A 14,980-nucleotide genomic window follows, 5' to 3' on the forward strand; every position below is an offset into this window, starting at 1 on the left:
AGTGATTGTAGTAATATCATAAAAGAGCTAAATGTTACAGAAACTGAGGGTGAGGATGCTGAATTAACATATACAGCTGCAGCTGAAGGCTACAAGTTTTTCACTGTATCTTTACTGATCTGAATTCAGCTCCCACAAAGCTCCCACTTTAACCAACCTTTCTAGCCAACATCTTGAATGTGTGGCAAGTTAAAATGCTACGTAAATGCAAGTTGTTGTTATCCCTGATTGGAGGAATGGAGTGAAAACAAGAATTTTTCTTTTGCCAAATATCTTAAAACATGCAGTAATAATACGGAAATTTTAAGTTGACACAGCTCTGAAATGACTGAAATGCTCCTGGCCATTCCGAAAGACTAGCTAAGTGGCTGCCCCAGCCAAAAAGTCATGGTTTGCAATTTTAAAACAACTGCCACAATATAAATGGAACAAATTCTACAGCAATGCAGGTGGCAGCCAGTATGCAAAATCACTTCCTTCTTAATAATTGGAACATTAACATGCTAGCAACCAAAGAACATTATTAATATTGCTAATGGAGATGTTCATGAGCAGACCTACCCTCCTGAATAAAGGCTGGAACAATTTAACAGAAGAAATTGAAAAAAATATCTGCGAAAGGCTTACTACCGTTCATTAGTTGTATAAGGGAAAACAAAGCAACATTTTTTTTTTTTAAAAAGAAGCACAAAAAGAATGGAGTCTGAGTTGGTCCAAGTTCATAACATACACACACAGATATTATAATTTAAGAGGGAATCTAAAAGCTAGTGTGGTCTAAAATGTCTCTGCTGTTTGTTGCAGTTTTTACCTTCAAGCACAGGATTGTAGGTGAGGATCTGTGTCAGTGTGTGGTAGAAGAATTGCTTTAAAGAATCCAGAGAGATGGCACTGTGGAATAATGCCTCGTCAAACACACCCAGCCTGTAAGAAACAGGATCAGTATAAATTATTAAAAAAGAAACATATCGTCATAGTTTAGAATTTTTGATTTCCAATTTCCCTACCAAAAATTTAGTTAAAAAAAATTTGCTGAAGCACTACCAAGCATTTCAAATTTCAACACAAGGCAGATCAAGATGTTGAAATGGATTAGATTGGCTCTTCACTCTCCAATTTACTATAAACAGACTTTTCTCCCTGCACTCAAAGTGTATTTTCAGAATAATCTGTTTATTAGATAGCATAGTGGGGAAAGTCTTTGCTCGAGTCGCTCTAAACAGGCTCCAGAAGCTGGCCGAGCGCGTCTACCCTGAGGCACAGTGTGGCTTTCGTGCAGAGAGATCGACCGTTGACATGCTGTTCTCCCTTCGTCAGATACAGGAGAAATGCCGCGAACAACAGATGCCCCTCTACGTTGCTTTCATTGATCTCACCAAAGCCTTTGACCTCGTCAGCAGACGTGGTCTCTTCAGACTACTAGAAAAGATTGGATGCCCACCAAAGCTACTAAGTATCATCACCTCATTCCATGACAATATGAAAAGCACAATTCAACATGGTGGCTCCTCATCAGACCCCTTTCCTATCCTGAGTGGCGTGAAACAGGGCTGTGTTCTCGCACCCACACTTTTTGGGATTTTCTTCACCCTACTGCTTTCACATGCGTTCAAGTCCTCTGAAGAAGGAATTTTCCTCCACACAAGATCAGGGGGCAGGTTGTTCAACCTTTCCCGTCTAAGAGCGAAGTCCAAAGTATGGAAGGTCCTCTTTGCTGACGATGCTGCTTTAACATCTCACACTGAAGAGTGCCTGCAGAGTCTCATCGTCAGGTTTGCGGCTGCCTGCAATGAATTTGGCCTAACCATCAGCCTCAAGAAAATGATCATCATGGGGCAGGATGTCAGAAATGCTCCATCCATCAATATTGGCGACCACGCTCTGGAGGTGATTCAAGAGATCACCTACCTAGGCTCAACTATCACCAGTAACCTGTCTCTAGATGCAGAAATCAACAAGCGCATGGGAAAGGCTTCCACTGCTATGTCCAGACTGGCCAAGAGAGTGTGGGAAAATGGCGCACTGACACAGAACACAAAAGTCCGAGTGTATCAAGCCTGTGTCCTCAGTACCTTGCTCTATGGCAGCGAGGCCTGGACAACGTATGTCAGCCAAGAGCGACGTCTCAATTCATTCCATCTTCGCTGCCTCCGGAGAATACTTGGCATCAGGTGGCAGGACCGTATCTCCAACACAGAAGTCCTCGAGGTGGCCAACATCCCCAGCATATACATACTACGGAGTCAGTGGCACTCGAGATGGCTTGGCCATGTGAGCTGCATGGAAGATGGCAGGATCCCCAAGGACACATTGTACAGCGAGCTCGCCACTGGTATCAGACCCATCGGCCGTCCATGTCTCCGCTTTAAAGACGTTTGCAAACGCGACATGAAATCCTGTGACATTGATCACAAGTCGTGGGAGTCAGTTGCCAGTGTTCGCCAGAACTGGCGGGCAGCCATAAAGGCGGGGCTAAAGTGTGGCGAGTCGAAGAGACTTAGCAGTTGGCAGGAAAAAAGACAGAGGCGCAAGGGAAGAGCCAACTGTGTAACAGCCCCGACAATCAAATTTTTCTGCAGCACCTGTGGAAGAGCCTGTCACTCTAGAATCGGCCTTTATAGCCACTCCAGGCGCTGCTCCACACACCACTGACCACCTCCAGGCGCTTACCCATTGTCTCCCGAGACAAGGAGGCCAAAGAAAAAAAGATTTAGCAGTTTCATGCTATACGACAACCCACTCTTTAAATCAATAGATACTAAGTGTACTTAGAGTAGTACAATTCAACTATCTATTTACAATTAGATAGATATGAAATATAAAAGAATTCAGTTATACAGCTATACATTCATGCATGCCTTCATATATACAGCTAATAGGTCAATTATTCTTACTAAGAAATATGGGGCTGAATTTAACCCCCCCCGCCAGGGGTCGTTGTGGGGGGAGCCCGATATTGCCAGTGGCGGCGAGGCCTCGTGGCGGCCCCGCCACCCGCTGCCGTTCAGCAACAGGAGCAAAATTTACATATGTAAATAAATATAAATAAAGGAATTAATTACCTCTTCGCCTCTGACTTCCGTCCCGCTGTGATATTGTTGCCAGTGGCCGGCACTCCTGCGCCTTCGGGTCCCCGTCCAGGGAACCGAGGCGTAATACTGGTGGGGAGGGGGCAGCAGGTAAGTTTTTCAATGCCTGAAGCAGGGGGAGCGGGGTCAAACTAATCTCATTGGTTTAGGGGATGGTGAGACAGGTGAGAGTTTAAAGTTTATGTAGTGGGGGGATGGGGGTGGGGGAAGGTCAGGTGGGCAGGGGAAGTGTTTTGGCAGGGGGAGAGGGTAAGTAATACATTGCATGGTTATTGGAGGGGTGCAAGAGGGGCAATTTAAATGTCTTAAAACTTTTTTGGCACCTATTTCTTTAAATATTGAAATTAAATGAAAGGGCTCGAAGCCCTTTAAAAATGGCATCGGCGCCTGCGCAAAGGCTGTTGCACCGCCCGCCCCCTCCACGTCACTGGGATAAACGGTCTGCCCTGGCCATTTAAATGAGATGCCATACCGAATAGACGTGCGGATGGACCACCATTGTTTATGTACATTGTAAAATGCAGACCATGAATATTCATGGGCACTGAAGAAAGTTCAGATTTGGAATGGCAAATTCATTTCATCACATGATCTTATTTACTTCTTGTAACTGCACAATGCATTGTTCAGGTTAAAAATAGCGTAGTCATGTAATGGAACTTCAGGAAGAACTGGACAGAGACAAGTTTCTAACTAATTAAATGTCTCAACTGTTCTGGGAAATTTCAATCGCATCTTGGACCAGGCCAATTTCAAACAGCAACTCCTGCTGTTAAATGTAAGTTTCCTACATGATTTCAAGTAAACCTCATGCATACATCCCACTACATAAAAGACGGAAAGAACATCTTTATCTGCAGTGACCCACAGATCTCACATTTCTTGACAGTAAACATACCTCATACAAAGTCAGCAAGGACAATGGATGAACTGGTGATTCAATAAAGCCAGATATCCCAACAGGTATGACAATGTTTAAAATCACGTACAAAGCGAAACACAAAAAAAGACATTTTCTTCAGGTCAAACTCCCCTGCTGTTGATTGTCTATAGGAATGATGCATTTTGAACCATTGGTCTAAATTCACAAGTTTGCTTTTTAATGAACAATGAAATCAATTATTCAAAAACTGCAACACAAGGATGAATCAATCCAAATTTTAATCTGACCATAAATTGTCCTTTGTCCCATGCCAGAGCTGCAACCAACTGTATTAGTGACTGAACAATGCATTCAAACACGTTTGGTGCATGAATGAAGACTATACGTCAGGAATTTTTTGTTGCATAAGCCAAAGCACAGATCTCATTAACACTAGTAAAGATCGGACACCATCAGCACACAGTATGTACATATTAAACAGAACTTCCAACAACCTGTCCATCCATGCGTTAAGTAGCATTATCATAAGGTCAAGCTCACAATGATAGCTATCCCATAAATATCAATGCCTTTAGGCAGACTTGCCCTCAACACTGCTGAATAAGGAAATGCATTGAAGATGTGGAGGAAGACATAAATCCACATCAATACTTCAGGTAACTTGCAACATTCTATCCATGATTTCTGAATAAAAGGTGGCTTTAATTGATTACAAAATGATTTTTGCTCCTTTTCTCCTCGTCGTCCAAAGATGCTGACTCATGCAGTTGCACCGACCCTTAGGTACTGGCAGTTCCAACACCTTTTCCAAGTGGCAATTATTCAATTGTGAGTCTAAAGCATGGGTATCAACAGATTATTTAGCCACGGAGGCATTGCAGTTGAACCAGATAGTGTTCTCAACAAACGTACACAAACAAATTTCCAACAAAAACAAGAAATGCTGGATTCACTCAGCAGGTCTGGCAGCATCTGTAGAAAGAGAAGCAGAGCCAACGCTTCGGGTCAGTGACCCTTCCTCGGAACAAATTTCCAGTCTGGGTTACTGATCAGCAATTAGACCAATGAGAAGTCTGGCTGACTCCTAGAGCAGTGAGAAGCCTGTTACATTACACCAACTCCAGGCTTGGTTCAGATCTACTGACTGCACAGTTCAGGAATCAAATGTGGAGCATGCCTAGCCTGGATGGCTCAGTTCTTCACTTATTCTACCACCAGTAGCAATTCCTGCTGTGTGTTCCACTTAGATTACATTTCCATTATCGTTATGCATATACCAATGTCACACATAGAAGCAGCCTGTCTGCATGCACGATACATTAGAGCTGATTGCGGATAAACAGATTTTAGTTGTTTTGTGACTTAGCATTTAATGGTCAAAAAGGTGAGTTTAGTTGAAAATTAACTTGGGCGTTGTTCCAATGGCCAAGAGGTAAAGGACCTCCCCATCTGAGCTATCCAAGCCAGGAAAGTTCAAATTTCAATCCCTAATACGTGCTGACTCAGCTGGGCTGCACTAGAGACAATACCATTGAGTGCAGTGCCCTGGGTTAGGGAGGTTGACCTCAACCAGTGCTCCCACTCTAGTCTACAATTCTATGGCCTCTGCTAGAGGGTCTATATATGTGGATATCAGGACAGAACAGGATCAGCTTCACGTGATGTCCTCTGTTGACAGCTAGTCAGCCAGCACTCACCTCACACATGAATTCTGGACAGCCAGACAAAACCTCAAATCACTGTCCATTGACCCTTACCTCGGCAAGGCAGTCAACACATTCAGGAGAGGAAAGCCAAGGAAATTGGAGGAACAAAAAAATGGAAATAAACTTTGTAAAAGTATGTTATACTTGGAACCATGAAGCCTGCAACTTGGAGTCATCTTCTACTGGTACCAACCATGTCATGAACAAATTAGAAAATTTGTAGACTTTTACACATACCAGAATTGAGTTGCTTTCTGTCCTGTACAGTCTTCCTTTTCTCTTTCATTACGCACATTATCCAGTAACCCTGGAAGATAGGAAAGGCAATAACAACTCATCCTGAACATGGGGGATGAAATAGACTTTCACAGTAAATAAAGACAATAACTCAAGATAGCATCAACAACAATAACTTCAATCCAGTAAAACACCCCAAGGTAGCTCACAACAGTGTAAGTAGACAACAGACACTGAACCAAAGAAAACAATATTAGGATTGGTGACCAAAACCTTGGTCAAAGAGGTGGACTTCAAGAAGGGTCTTAAAGGAGAAGAGGGAGATGGACAGGAAGAGGGCTTAGGGAGGAAATTCCAGCGGGCGGCACCTAGATAGTTGAAGGAATTGCTGCCAATACTGAGGTGAAGGAGGTGATGTATAAAAGGCAAGAGTTAGAAGAACAGTGAGTGCTGAAGGAGAATTGTAAGCTGCAGGTGACAGATGGGGCCATGAATGGATTTAAACACGAGGATGAGAATTTTAAAGTGGAGATTTTGAAGGACCAGGAGCCAACGTGTGTCAGCAAGGACAGGAGTGATGCGTTGAGTGGGATGATGCAGGATAGAATACAGGCCGCAGATATTTGGATGAGCTGACTTTACAGATCATGGAAGATGCAAGTCTGGCCAGCAGAGCACTGGAATAGTCAAGTCTTTGAGGTTACAAAGGAATGGATGAAAGTTTCAGCAACAAACGGGCTGAGGCAGGGGTGGAGGCAGACCATGTTACAGAGGGAAATTAGACAACTTTTGTGATTGAGGATAAGGGTTGGAAGCTCCGCTTGGAGTTGAATAGGGCACTGAGGAATCAGCGGCAGAGGTGGAGTTTGTGGTAGAGGCCAAAGGTATTGGCTTACTTCTTCTCACTGCTTAAATAGAGGAAACAGCAGCTCATCCAAGACTGGATATTTGGAAATGCAACCTGAAAGCACAGATAGCAAAGGGAGTGAGACAAGTATTGGAATGATAGAGTTGGGTGCCACTAGTGTGCACATGGATGATCTTGCCAAGATGAAGCTCGGAGATGAGGACGATCTAGACTTGGGGGACTCTAGATGTAATGATGCAGGGGCAGAAAGAAAAGCAATTGCTGGAGATGCTCTGGCTACGATTCAATAGATAAGAGTGGAAGCAAGTGAGGGCAGTCAAACTGAGCTGTAACTGTAGGATTGGTAGAAGGATCAGAAGGCAGTTGAAGAAAAATCTTTTCACCCAAAGGTGGTAGGGGTTCTGGAACTCACTGTCTGAAAAAGGTGGTAAAGACAGAAACACTCATCGCATTTAAAAAACACTTGGATAAGCACTTCAAGTGCCGTAACGTATAATGTTACAGACCTTCAAAGTGGGATTAGGCTGGGTACAGACAGAATGGGCTCAATTTTGTTCTGCCCTTGGAGGAGGGCAGGGAGACAGGGTGGGATGGGGGAGGGCAAACAAATTGGTAGGGGGCATGTTCCCAACATTGCGTGGACCCCCTGCCATTTTGTCCGAGGCAGGGAAAGCAGAGGACGACCTTCCCGCGCCAGGCCAATTGAAGTCCTTGTGGCCAATTATTGGCTAGTTAAGGGCCTCTTCCTGCCTCCGCCTCAATTGTGCTGAAGGTGAAGCCTGGCGGCCTCGTAATGGGGTCGGGCAGGGGGTCCTCCTTTGGAGGCAATCCAGGGTGCCTGGAGGGACCCCCTAGCTGTGATCACTGCGCCCCTCTGGGAAGACATCCCCACCCTCACCAATACCCACCCCGTTGCCGGGGTCTGCCTGAATGGCCCCAGCGACACTAACCCCACTTACCTGTCCCAGGGTCTCCTCCATTCTTTGGTGCTGCAGAGCCTTCTGCAGTACTAGCCATGGCCAGCTGCCAGCCTTCCGATTGGCCAGCAGCTCTGGATGCGGGAGCTTGTCCCTTAAAAGGGACAGCGCCCCAATGGCAGGCTGTTAATTGACCGCCTGCCTTTAAATGGCTACGAGAGTCCGACAGATGGCCGAGGCAAATCTTTCCCACATCCCCCTCCCCCTTCAACCTTCCATCCTGCTGCTGGAGCCTTTGTTGCCAGAATAAAATGCAGCCCTGTGGGTCAAATGGCCTCCTTCTGTGGCGCAAATTTCATTGATTCCATGAATGGAGAAGAGATATTGGAGGAAGTAGATGTGGTTGACCAGGTCAAAAGATACAGATCGTCAAAGAAGGAGGGAAAATGTCCCACCGTCAGTCATAGATGATGTAATTTGTGATTTTGATCATGAAAGACTGTTTACAGGAAAGATGCTCTTAGGAATTGGTGTATAATAGCTACGTGACAACAAAAGGAGGATTATTTTACTTGCAGCTTTCCCTCAAGTACAATTTTTAAATGATCTAACTAGCATCACAATTCTTCATCCATCATCAGACCATAAATACCCTCAGCAGGGAGAATTGTGAGCAATGTATATATACTATACAGAAAAAAGTATTTTTTGACTGTTGAAAATAAATGCTATACCAGCAGACTATAACTATACAGACCAGTACTTCTTTAGAGATAGGGCAATATAGCTCATGCAAAAAATAAAAACTTTGGAATGTGAATCAGTGCTATGGTTGAATGAAAAACTATGACCAGATTATTAGAAAGCTGAATGGAGGTTTTGAGTACAAGAGAAAATCTGCTAATCCAAAATTTGGGATGAGCTTGGTATATAGAAGTTGTATAGTGGTCTAGAAAGATCATTTATGAGACTTGCGTGGAGGAAACCTCATTTCAGAACTGCCAAACTGAATGAGGAGTGCTTGAACATGGCAGTTTGCTTGGTCACCACAAGCTGCTCTGAACCATTCAAGTAACAGGGATTCTGTGCATTTGAAAGTACAAGACCAGAATTTTACAGAAACCTCTGAATTTTGGCATGACCACACAGTCTATCTCATGGTCATCTTTCTCTTTATTGCAATTTTCAAACAAACAGCCTTGTTAGGCGTATCATGAACAGTTGACTACAACCACAGAGACAACATATTTTACCTCAAACATTATAGCAGTCATTTAATTGCTGCCTATTCTAAAGCCACAATATGTGTATAGATAATGAATTCTACTTACATGGAATCATTTTGTCCAACACTGCAAAACAGATCTATTAGTAAGGAGGAGAATAATACCATTTCAGTAAAGCAGTATCATTTCAAAATATAAACCATTCCAAAGATTTACAGCTATCCTGCTGAAGGCATTATTCTTGATCATGATTTTTGTCTTGTGCTTAATTAAGTTTCAGTGCGGGAACAAAGTAAATAGGACATTCTTCCTTAATATGGCTTCTACTTCAGCAGTCTCAACCCTGAGAAGTGAAGGATTGTTAGTCCAGACACTACTGCACTATGTCATGGGTACCAAAGTGATTTCTTTTGAAGTTAGTATTCAGATACAAATGTTACCCATTTAAAATATCTACAACGAGAAAACAAAAGTTTACCTTTTTTCAAGAATCTCCCGCAGGTCATATTTTCTCTTTTAACATAAGAAATAGGAACAGGAGTAGGTCAAGTGGCCCCTCAAACATGCTCCGACATTCAATAAGATCATGGCTGATCTACAGCAGACATTCTCAACCCTTTTGTTTCTGAGGCCCCCCTCCCATGTTATAAAAATTCTGCCAACCCCTGTAACACAAGTATTTCAGAATAAATTTAGTTGTACAATTAAAGATATATATTTATGATTTTTGTTTTAATGTGAAACATATTGCTGGTAGGAGTGGCTCCTGTCATGTGGTAGAAACAGCAGCAAATTCACACACAGCAAAAGCCCCCAACAGAAGATCAGATGGATCACTATAAACTATGTACATTTAAGCTCCTGGCTCACTTTCCAATGCAAAATAATGTATTTTATATATAAAAAAAGTCAACTTCCATCACTGTCCACACCTCACATGAGTGATAGGCCTGGGATACAGACTTGGAAATGTCAGCTCCTGGCAGCGGTTGTAGCGGGCAGTTTGATCAGCCACCTGTGCCACGCTCGGCACAGTAAACAGCTGCCACGGACAAGCAGTGGTCAACTGCGTAAAGAGCAAAACATCAAGTCAGCCAACCATTCGTGAACACTCTTAATTCTCAGCTCATTCGTCCTCAAGATGGACATCAGACCCCACTGATCTGTTGCTTATCCAATTTAAACATGGCAGGCAGGAGGAAAAGAACTTGCTGCCAACAGTCACTACTGGATCTAGGGGAGGAGAGCTGGTGGGATTTCCTCTCCTCCAACATCCGGAGTGATGGCAGCAGCACATTTTCTTTTTAAAACGTCTCTCTGCCATCTTATGATTCTCGCTCAGCTGGGAGTGTGCGATTTCATGAAATGTGCATGTCAGAAATACAGCAGTAAAATTTTTAAATTGCATAATGGGATTTTTAAAAAGATTTTATTTTTGAAAGATGCCAATTGGCAGACCCATTGAAACGTTTTCACTGACCCCTTAGGGGTCACGGATGCCTGGCTGAGAATCCCTCTTCTACATCAACTCCACTTTCGTGCCCTATCCCCATATCCCTAGATTCCCTTAATGTCCAAAAATCTATTGCTCTCTGTCCTGAATATATTCAACGACAGAGCATCCACAGCCCTCTGGGGTAGAGGATTTCAAAGATTCACAATCCTCTGAATGAATACATTTCTACTCATCTCAGTCCTAAACAGCTGACCCCTCATTCCAATTTGTAAGCAACCTCTAGCAATTTTTTTTTCCTGTATAAATGCAATGATAAAGCTTTAGAGGACATTGAGTATTTGAATTTTGTGGAGCAAAGTGACTTAATTAACCCGGTCTGCCTTCCAGCAGCACCTCCCTTTACAGCTGAACATTGAATGTTATTGACACTGGCCAATTCTAGCTAGTACAAAGCTTCAGAAACAAAGATAAAAAGGCATTAAAGAATATTTCATACATTACATATATTATTCACTTTGGAAGTTCGTAACATTGTATAAATTATTCAGCTTTAGCTCCCTTCGCTTCTGCTGTTGTTCAAACTATCTTTGATACACAGAGTCCTCAGAAACTTAAGTAAGCGTTTTGTTTGGAGTTGATAATTTGAAGCTTGTTTTCAAGATTGTAACAAAGAACGGGTTTCAACCTAAACCAGAAGAGTGAAGCTCCTGCGGTTTATGCATTCATCTAAAGGTCAATAGTGTGACAAAGAACTGAACACATCCCTTTAAAAGCATGCATTTTAAAAAGATTTTGGCCATGGTTGTGGTACTGGAAGGATACAAGGTTAACACCATGTTTTCAGGTGTACTCTGCACTTCTATTGAGTGGAGGCTGAATTCATTCTCCTAATGTTCACATTCTGGATTTAAAAGGGTGCAAATGTACAAACCCTGAAGACCTCAAATAGTAACTCTGGGTCCTGTTAAAGGAGTAGCATCTAAATCATCCTCACCTGTGAAAAGTGCTTCACCTTAGGATCCGATTCCACAACATTCCGTTCCTGAAATCCATTTCTTACTAACACGGTCACAATATCTGAAAAGATAATAATATTTAGTATTAAATAGTATTAAGTATTAATACTTAATATTGGTATTAAATAGCAAGTAACATTTGTGCCATATAAGTGCCAGACAATGACCATCAACAAGAAGAGAGAATTCAACCATCTCCCCTTGATGTTCAACGGCATTACCATCACTGAATTTCCACCATCAACATCCTGGGGTGTTACCATGGATCAGAAACTTAGCTGGACCAGCCATATAAATACTGTGGCTACAAGAGAAGGTCAGAGGCTGGGAATTCTGCAGAAGTAACTCCCCTCCTGACTCCCCAATGCCTGTCCACCATCTACAAGGCACAAGTCAGCAGGTGATGGAAAACTCTCCACTTGCCTGAATGGGTGCAGCTCCAACAACACTCAAGAAGCTCAACACCACCCCGGACAAAGCAGCCTGCTTGATCAGCATCCCATCCACCACCATTCACTCTCTCCACTGCCAGTGTATAGTGGCAGCACTGTGTACCATTTACAAGATGCACTGCAGCAACTCACCAAGCCTCCTTCGACAGCACCTTCCAAACCCACACCCTCTGCCACCTAAAAGTGAAGCAGGCACATTGGAACATCACCATCCTCAAGTTCCCCTCCAAACCACATACAATCCTGACTTGGAACTAAATCGCCATTCCTTCACTGTCATTGGGTCCAAAACCTGGAACTTCCTTCCTAATAGTACTGTGCGGGTACCCGCACCAGATGGACCGCAGCGATTCAAGAAGGCAGCTCACCACCACCTTCTCAAGGGCAATTAGGGATGGGCAAAAAATGCTGGCCTGGCCAACAATACCCACATCCTAGGAACTACAAATAAAAGTCACTACAACTGAGAAACAGGCAATCAGAAATATTACCCTTATGGAGGTTAACAAATACTTGAAATCAGAAATAAACAGAAAATGCAGGAAATATAGAGCATCTGAAGAGAAAAAAGATAGGGAAATGTGTGAGCGGTACATGTTTTGCCTGAACAGCCCTGCTGTATATTGCCAGCCTTTACTGTTATTCATTTACTACAATTACAGGTTATATTCTTGCTTTCTTATTAACTTATATGAAAGTTAATGAATCGTATCTTGATGTGTTTTTGAACTACATTATTACAACACAGATGAACAGAAACAGAATCTCACACTCTGGAACTAAGACAATAGGTCAGTAAAATAATACAACCCCCAAAACACTTGTGACCACTAATCTGCCAAGTTGATCTGCCAAGAGATCTTTTTCATGGTGGATGAAGGTGCCTTGTCCAGAACCCAGGCTGCAGTTAGCAAACTCATCACCTGAGCAAAAAGGTAATGAACTGAATTAAAATCATATCCATTAGCCATCCAAAAAAACTGGGTCAATGGCCTAGAATTTCCTGCAGAAATTATGTTGACATTTACATCTGTTTCTGCAGCAAATATAAATGCAGGACACTTGCATGTGTTGTTCTTTTACGTAGCTCTGGCCCATGCAAATGAACAATAGAGGGTTTGGTTGATATAACTGAGGTAGAGCAAACCATCAAGTGAGGTTTTGGTGTATAACCAATGTAAGCAAGTTGTGCATGAATTTCCTTGTTAAAATGGCACAATTCCACTTTAATGCTGTAATTATGCCAAATAGCTCAAGGGCATTTCAAGCCAATGATTTTGTTGTTGTTCAGACCAATGTTTTTCTAATTTCAGAGCTTCACAACAAAATGCAGCACTTCACCCACATCAATCTGCAAACAGCAAGTATTCATTTCATGCAATAAGTGAGGACTGTAAAGTATCACTTGTAATATAGAAGAAAATGTAAAAAAAAAAATTCAAAATGACAGACTTAGAGCTTTTACAGGAAGCAACACATTCAAATAGCCACACTACTGCAGCATTAGCACAATGTGAAGAGGTGATTTTTTTTTTAAGATATCCACAATGTAGACTGGCACCTCCCACTATAATCACAACAGTCAGTACTTCTGAGAAGATGCCACATGACATTACTGATCCAGTGGATACAAGTTATGGTAACAAAATGCTTACAGTGGCAGGGCATAGTCAGTAGGCTGAGACAAGCACACAAATGATTAAAACACCGACCTAATATAGCAAAGGGCACTTAAGTTGACCAACTTCATTTCAGTATAGAAGTATTTTTTTTCCTTTAATTAATTTACACAATACATGTTTTAGCATTTCAACCATTCCCCCTACCTGATAGTATCTGCCTCTCTATATCTTCATGCTGATGCTCAGTTCCCACACAGAGGAGGCACAGATCATTGAAGAGCCAGCGTACCACAGCAGTTGCATCAGGGTTACTATTCACAAAGCAGAAAATCAGGGTTTCTTCTGCAGTAAGCTCGCAAGTATGGTTTTAAACATCAGATTATAAAGTTTACGTTCTCTGGTAGCTTTGAATAAAAAGATCCACTGCAATTTTTTTTTTTTTAACACTATACGATATGCAATGGGGTTTTTTTTAAAAAGAGCAAAAAAGCTGTGGTATATCATAATGACAGTATCTTGTTCTCCTCCCCCATTACTAAAACTGCCTGGCCATATTCCCCAGTTTCATGCATCATTGCAGTTACTTCTCATTGCTCCAGCCCTGGCTGCTGCCGCTTCTGGATTACAGTACTGTCACTGGAGTAAGTGTCTCGAGAAGTTGAAGCCAAGAGTCAGTGACAAAATGGGGTCTCTTTAAAGCGAAGTCCCAATATTGGTATCAAAAAATTACAGCAGTAATACTTTTTAAAAAATACTTGGTGCATGTACTGTTGACAAAGAGGTGGGGAGGGCAAACAGGAAAATTAGAAAGTTTAGAACAAGATCGGAGACATTTATTGGCAAAAATGGGAACAATGATTCTCTACATTAAAATGTAGAAAGTTTTATTATGAAGCTGGATATATCAGTAAATAAAAAGAATTTTAGAGATCGTCTATTTGAACAAAGACAAAACGTTCAGACTTTCTATGATTCCTGAATATGATCAATTCAAGAAATAATTTGATAAAATGTGTCAGCACCAAATACCTACATCTTTCCTACACAGATTAAGAATAATAATTTGATGCAACCTGAAACAGCTGCCAGCTCAAGACAGCAATGCACTTTGATTATGTGGGAAAACGTATGGACTGGAATATACAGTGTTAACATCAATCTGAGGTGTGGTTAACTTAATACAACATATCCAACAAGAGCATCAGTACTTTTATTCATGCCATGTTGTGTGTGATGAAACCAGAACATTTAATACAAAATATATACACACAAAAAACTGGTTAATTTTACAAAACTGAACGGCAACAACTTTGCTGATGTAATGAAATATTAGGATCATAAAAAAGAGCAACCGCTAACAAAATTAGATGAATGATCAGCATAAATTGGATGTGGTTGCTGTGGGGAGTTAGCAAGTTATGGTAAAATAAGATGGAGCGCAGCACAGGATAATTTAAAGGGAAAAGAGTAACGACCCGCCACAAAAGGAAGGGTATGTAGAATAGCAC

At 42.0% G+C, this 14,980-nt stretch overlaps 1 protein-coding gene across 4 annotated transcripts in view; it reads right to left on the bottom strand.

The window, feature by feature from the left end:
- Positions 1–14,980, bottom strand: part of LOC137378842 (Fanconi anemia group A protein-like) — an 89,114-nt gene that overhangs the window by 64,952 nt on the left and 9,182 nt on the right. For all 4 annotated transcript variants that reach the window (XM_068049269.1, XM_068049268.1, XM_068049267.1 and 1 more), the window contains 5 exons: positions 13,677–13,783; positions 11,377–11,459; positions 9,032–9,065; positions 5,916–5,985; positions 812–924 (listed from right to left, as the gene is read on the bottom strand). In XM_068049269.1, coding sequence (XP_067905370.1) covers positions 812–924; positions 5,916–5,985; positions 9,032–9,065; positions 11,377–11,459; positions 13,677–13,783 — 407 coding nt within the window. The remainder of the gene's footprint in view (positions 1–811; positions 925–5,915; positions 5,986–9,031; positions 9,066–11,376; positions 11,460–13,676; positions 13,784–14,980) is intronic.

The sequence above is a fragment of the Heterodontus francisci genome, chromosome 17 (assembly GCF_036365525.1).
Source record: "Heterodontus francisci isolate sHetFra1 chromosome 17, sHetFra1.hap1, whole genome shotgun sequence".
In the NCBI taxonomy this organism is placed as follows: Eukaryota; Metazoa; Chordata; class Chondrichthyes; order Heterodontiformes; family Heterodontidae; genus Heterodontus; species Heterodontus francisci.